General features: G+C 38.4%; 1 protein-coding gene across 1 annotated transcript in view; it reads right to left on the bottom strand.

Annotated features, from left to right (window-relative positions):
• Nucleotides 1–6,985, bottom strand: part of NPL (N-acetylneuraminate pyruvate lyase) — an 85,300-nt gene that overhangs the window by 19,600 nt on the left and 58,715 nt on the right. The window contains exon 10 of the mRNA XM_007937659.2: nt 6,671–6,710. Coding sequence (XP_007935850.1) covers nt 6,671–6,710 — 40 coding nt within the window. The remainder of the gene's footprint in view (nt 1–6,670; nt 6,711–6,985) is intronic.

Below are 6,985 nucleotides of genomic sequence, written 5' to 3'. Positions count from 1 at the left end.
AAATAAAAATAAAGGAAAAAAAAAAAAAAAAAGATATATATATTTCACTGTACATAAATTATATTTCAATAAATGAATTTAAAAAAAAGGAAGTCTCTGTAACTGTGCCCCCTATGTGCTTTACTTTATATATGAATACACCCACTCCTCATTTATTGACAAGTTAGGTTCCAAAGACCAAGTCATTAACTGAAAATTGGCAATATGTGAAAATGGGGGATAATCACATCAGATCACAAAACAGAGAATGACTCTATCATTACATAACTGCCAAACCACTGGGAATCATGGCCCAGCCAAGTTGACATAAAACCTTAACCACCACAGCCAGTGTTACTCTCTTCTTACACCTCAGCATTTGTTACTGCTAGTCAGGTCTGACTCTATGGCACATAACAACAACAACAATAGACCTAAGTTATTAATGCACAAAATAGTCAGTAAATTTTTTACTATTGTTGTAAACACAAAATGTCAGATAACAAGATAATTGGTAAATGAATAGTAACTCACTGCTGTTAAGTTGATCTCAACTCATAGCGACCCCTCCTTGGGTTTCTGAGACAGTATCTCTATATGGGAGCTCTGGTAGCATAGTGGCTAAAGCACTTGACTGCTAACCAGAAGGCTGGCGGTTCAAACCCACCAGCCACTCCTCGGAAGGAAGGTTGGGCAATCCTACTTCCGTAGTGATACTGCCTCAGAAATCCAAGGAGGGGTCGCTATGAGTCGGGGCCGACTTGACGGCACATAACAACAACAACAAACAACATCTCTATATGGAAGTAGATTGCCCAATCTTCCTTCCGAGGAGTGGCTGGTGGATTTGAACCGCCAGCCTCCTGGTTAGCAGTCAAATGCCTTAGGCACTGTGCCACCAGAGCTCCAAGTGAAGAGTAGGTATATATATACATACTGTCACATAGATGCATACATATCAATATTTTAATGTATCCTAGAAACATGTAACTATCATACTAAACCCACAGTGTTGTGAAGAGTATTACTTTTTTAAGTACTTTATAGTATTGGTGGCCCCAGCTATGAAAAAAATCATGAAAGTGGTAATGCAAATGGGAAACATTATCTTTGAAGGATTGAGAGAGTGAGCTGAAACCTCTGAGGAATGAGAGGCACAGTTGGTGGTTGGGGCCAGGAAGGAATTGCCAGGAAGAGGCAGAGGGGCTCTAAAAAGAGGTGGAAGGTCTGCCAAGAATACACTGTAGACTTTTCCTAGAGTTGACGTTGGCTATCTGGAAAGGTAAATCTTTTGCAGAAGTGGAGTGAATGGTGGCTTCTGTCATTTGCCATGGGCTAAAATTTAAGAGACTCTAGGGAGGTTCTTCTCAAATTCTCTGAATTTCCCCAAATTTTCACTTTGTCATATCATCCAAACTTCTATCCATTTAAGCTTACTTGTGATAATAAACTGTTTTAAAATCATAAATACTCTTGGGAGGCCTGTCAGTCATTCACAATTTAGTAAGCTCTTAATTCAGACTGCCTTCCTTCAAGTGCTTAGGCTGAAGTGAGGTACAGCATGGTACCACAGTTTTAATGAGCAGAGGCAACTAAAGGAGGGAGTGCTGAAAGTATAGGAGAAAAGGTGCTAAAATGGTGAAGAGATATTTTATTTTATTCCCTTCACCCAAGTTAATATGTGTCTACTGTCAAGTTAGTGGTTTACCCTCCCCATCCCTAGTAACCATCAAAGAATATTTCTTTTTTTGTGAAACCCCTTTCTTGACTTTTTACAATAGTGGTCTCATACAATATTTGTCCTTTTGTGATTGACTAATTTCACTCAACATAATGTTGTTCATTCATGTTATGAGATGTTGAACAGATTCATCATTGTTCTTTAATGTTGTAGAGTATTCCCTTGTGTGTATGTACCACAGTTTTTTGGTCCATTCCTCCACTGATAGGCATTTAGGTTATTTCAATTTTTTTTGCTATTATGAATAGTGCTGCTATGAACATAGTTGTTCATGGCACTTATTTCTCTAGGATATATACCTAGTAGTGGGATTGGTGGATTATATGTTATTTCTATTTCCAGCTTTTTAAGGAAGCACCATACCATTTTCCACAGAGGTTGCACCATTTTACAGTCCTACCAACAGTGTATGAGGGTTCCAGTCTCTCTACAACCTCACCATCTTTTGTTGTTTTGTTTTTTTGAACTTTGCTATTATTGCTGGGGTGAGATGATATCTCATTTTGTTTTGATTTATATCTTTCTAATGGCTAATGATGGTGAGCATTTCTTCATGTGTTTTTGAGCTGCCTGAATTCTTCTGTGGTGAAATGTCTGTGCATGTCCTCTGCCCATTTTTTTCATTGGATTATTTGCCTTTTTGATGTTAAGGTGTTGAAGTTTTCTATAAATTTTATAGATGAGCTCCTTGTCCAATATTTTTTTGCCAAAAATTTTTTCCCAGTCTGTTGGTTCTCTTTTTACTTTTCTTGATGTACGTAAGTGTCTAATTTTTAGGAGCTCCCAGTCATCTATTTTGTCTTCTGTTGTTTGTATTTCTAGTTATGTTTGATAGAGTATTTATGTCATTAATTAGGGCCTTTAAATTTGTCCCTATATTTTCTTTGCTGATTTTTATGGTTTTAGGTTTTACGTTAAGGTCTTTAATCCAACTTGAGTTCATTTTTGGATATAGTGTGAGATACAGGTCCTGTTTCGTTTTTCTGCAAATGGATATCCAATTTTGCCAGCACCATTTATTAAAGAGACTATCTCTTCCTTCTTTAATGAGTTTTGGATCTTTGTCAAAGATCAGCTGTACATACGTGGATGGATTTACTTTTGAGTTTTCAATTCTGTTCCATTGGTCCATGTGTCTGTCATTGTACCCACATACAAAGCTGGTTTTTTATATTTTAAATTACAGAGCAAATTCACTTTCCATATAGCAGTTCACATACACTTTGTCTCATGACAATGACCCCAATTTATTGCAACACAACAGCTCCCTTCCCACTTCCTCCCGACAATTACCTCTTCCCTGTGTCCATCCCTCCATGCTCTCCTGCCCCCTGAGCTGTCTACCTGTACATAAACAGCCCTTCTTTCTCCCATGATTGTTCTCTCCAAGGAGTGTATCTATCTCAGGTAAATGTTCAACTCATATGCCTGTCTTTTGCTTGGCTAGAAGCCACAGGTGTAGGTTCAATTCCAGACCTGAAGGGCAGTTAAGGGCTGTAGTCTCAGTGGTTCCACCAGGCTTTATCAGACCAGCAAACCTGGTCCCCCCTCCTTTTTTTTTCCTCCAAATGATTTTGAGTTTTGTTCCACATTGTTCTCCCTCTCTATCCAAGATCTCCCACATAGATCCCCTTCCAAGTGGTTGACATTGGTAGCCGGGCACCATCTAGTTCTTCTGGTCTCGTAGTCATATAGGCTGTGGATCCGATGTTGTACCAGTCACTTGGACTGATTGTTTCCATGAATTTTTGGTTTTCTTCATTCTTCTTTGCTCTGGACGAGGAGAGACCCATCATTACATCTAGATGGCAGTTTGCAAGCTTTTAAGATCCCAGTCACTACTTGCCAAAATAGGAGGTGGAACAATGTTTTGTGTAGTATGTTATGACAATTGAGCTTGATGTCCCCTGCGACTATGGTCCTGAGCCCACAGATTCAACTACTCAGTTCCTCTGGGTAGCTGGCTATGACCAAGCAGTGACTACAACTTTGCCCCTATACAAGGTGGTTTTAACTACTATATAGTATATATAGTATAACTATATAGTAGGTTTTGAGATTGGAGAATGTGAGGCCTCTTACTTTGTTCTTATTCTTTAGTAGTGCTTTACTTAGCTGGAGCCTCTTTCTTTTCCATTTAAAATTAGTCAGTAGTTTTTCCATCTCTTTGGTGGCATAGTGCTTAAGGCATTTGACTGCTAACCAGAAGGCTGGGAGTTCAAACCCACCAGCCACTCCTCAGGAGGAAGGTTGGACAATCTACGTCCATAGTGATACTGCCTCGGAAACCCAAGCAGGGGTCGCTATGAATCGGATCCGACTCGAAGGCAGTGAGTTTGTTTTTTTGGTTTTTCTATCTGTAGATTGCTTTGCGTAGTATTGGCATTTTAATGGTAAGTCTTACTATCCATTAGCATGGTATATTCTTCCATTTATGTAGGTCTCCTTTGATTCCTTATAATAGTGTTTTATAGTTTTCTTTGTATATGTCTGTTGTGTTTCTGGTTAGGTTTATTCATAAGTACTTCATCTTTTGGGTGGTTATCATAAACAGTATTACTTTCCTCATTTCCTTTTCAGTGTTCCCTTCATTAGTGTAAAGGAATCCAGCTGCTTTTTTGTATGTTGATATTGTACCTTACTGAAACTTTCAATTAGTTTCAGTAATTTTCTTACTGAGTCTTTGGGATTTTTTATGTATAAGATCATATCATCTACTAATAAAGATAGTTTTACTTCTTTTTTCACAATTTGGATGTATTTTATTTATTCCCTTTCCTTGCCTTATTGCTCTAGCAAGGACTTCCATATCATCTGCTAATAAAGATAGTTTTACTTCTTTTTTGACAATTTGGATGTATTTTATTTATTCCCCTTCCTTGCCTTATTGCTCTAGCAAGGACTTCCAATACAATATTGAATAAGAGTAATGAAAAAGGACATCCTAGTTTTGTTCTTGTTTGCAAAAGGAAAGCTTATCATTTCTCCCCATTGAAAATAATATTGCTCATTGGTTTTGTATATGCCCTTAATTATGTTGAAGAATTTCCCTTCTGTTCCTATTTTATTCAGTGTTTGTTTTTTTTTTTTATATCAGGAATTGGTGTTAGAGTTTGTCAAATGCCTTTTCTGCATCAATTGATATGATCATCTGGCTCTTTTCTTTTATGTGGTGAATAACATTGATGGTTTTCCTAATGTTGAGCCATCCTTGCATACCTGGTAGGAAGCCCACTTGGTCACAATGTATTATTTTTCTGATATGCTGTTGGAGTCTATTGGCTAGGATTTTGTTGAACATTTTTGCATCTATGTTCATGAGGAGTATTAGTCTGTAATTTTCTTTTTTAGTGATGGCTTTGCCTGGCTTTAGTAACAAGGTTATGCTTGCTTCATAAATGACTTCAGGAGTATTCCCTCCTTTCTATATTCTGGAATAATTTGAGAAAAATTGGTGTCAGCTTTTCTCTGAATGTTTGTTAGAATTTGCTAGTGAAGCTATCTGGGCCAGGACTTTTCTTTTTAATGACTGCTTCAATTTCTTCTTTTGTCACACGTCTGTTCAAGTTTCCTACCTTAGTCAGTGTTAGTTTAGGTTGGTATAGAAAGGGCTTGGTGGTTGCATCTGACCTCCTCTGACTTCACGAGGGGGAGAAAGAATCACCATTATCAGCAACATTATCAACAGCTGATTCCTATGAGGTGGAGGTCAGACATACCACCACCCTCCAATCTTTTTACTAGTTCTGACACTAACTGTCCTTCATGCAGCATTCTCTACTTTTCTGCTGGGTTTGATAATTTGTCACAATGGCTACAAGAACTCACAGACAAAACTCACAATTAGTGGGTATATTAGGGAAGTAGCAGGTTACAACTCAGGATCAGAAAGAAGTCTGGATACAGTTCTTCAATCAGAGCAACCTCTTCTCAGTTGTGCCACAATCACACTTCTCTTTGGCCCTTGGCCTTTGCACTTCTTGGGCCAGCGTTACAAAGCTCACTTATCTTTGCTGAATAGGTGCCCAGAGAGGCACCCTATTCCACCAGTAAGCTTCCTGCCTGAGGTGCTCAGCTTTCTCATTCCGTGGGCTGGGAAGCCGGTTAGTCTGTTTTGTGCTAGTCTCTTGGTTCTGCTGCTTCTGCTGCTGCTCTCTCTTGCCATCTCTTTAACACAGGGATCTTGGGTCCAAAGGGTATGCTCTGCTCCGGGCTTTTCGGTCTAGATGACAGAAATGAAATTCCCCTTTCCACCTCTGGGATGGGTTATTTTAAGCCTAGTGGGATGGTAAAACTGACCAATCCTCACATTAGGGTTCTATATACCTTTATGTACGATATATATACGATCCCACCCCTACAAAGGTGCCATGTACCTTATTTACATTATTAGTAACTCATCCAATCCCCTTGGTGGGCCACAAACACATTTGTATAGTCCCACCCAGTGGTCTGATGAGAGTCACAAAGACCATGGCTAGAAGAGTCATATTAAATAATTCACTGTAGGTGGTGCATTTCTAGAAATCTGTCCATTTTCTCTAGGTTTGAAATTTGCTGGAGTAGAGTTCTCATAGTATCATGATATTATCCTTTTTATTTTGGTTGGTTCTGTGTGACATTGCCCATTTAATTTCATATTTGTGTTATTTTCATTTTCTCCTTCTTTTTCTTTGTTAAATTTGCCAGTGGTTTATCAATTTTATTAATCTTTTCAAAGAGCCAAATGGAGAAGAGATATTTTAGAAGGGTGCCAAAGACCTTCTTAACTTCACTATTTACTTCACTATTTTATAGAGTTTGCCTTGAAAGTTAGTGTTGAAAATAAAGCTCTGTATGTAACAGAGTATAAAAAGTGTTTTTGTTGGATTTCTCAGAAAAAGTGATGGTACTCCATTTCCTTTATGCTCTCTAGCACCAGAAAAAGCAGGGAATAGACGTAGTACTTACCTAGTTTGACCACAAAGTTGATAAATCTCTGGATACAAAACTAGAAAAGCAAAACAAATTTCTAGTTAGTATTACTGAACTGTTATAGCAATTTTAAAAATTCAGAGGTCAAATGACAAAAACCTCGAACTAAAAAGTTGGCACAACTTAATTTCCTGAAGGTCTGTGAGAGGGGGAAAAAATCAGGCCAGAGTTGAGACACTTTCAGAATAAGGTAGTATGTTGTTGTTGTTGTTAAGTGCCGTCGAGTCGTTTCCGACTCATAGCGACCCCATGCACAGCAGAACGAAACACTGCCCGATCCCGCACCAGCCC

This window comes from Orycteropus afer, unplaced genomic scaffold (assembly GCF_000298275.1).
Source record: "Orycteropus afer afer isolate SDZICR_OR568_19922 unplaced genomic scaffold, OryAfe1.0 scaffold00043, whole genome shotgun sequence".
NCBI lineage: Eukaryota > Metazoa > Chordata > Mammalia > Tubulidentata > Orycteropodidae > Orycteropus > Orycteropus afer.
The sequence above is the reverse complement of the archived record's forward strand: the minus strand, read 5'-3'. Positions and strand labels throughout refer to the sequence as shown.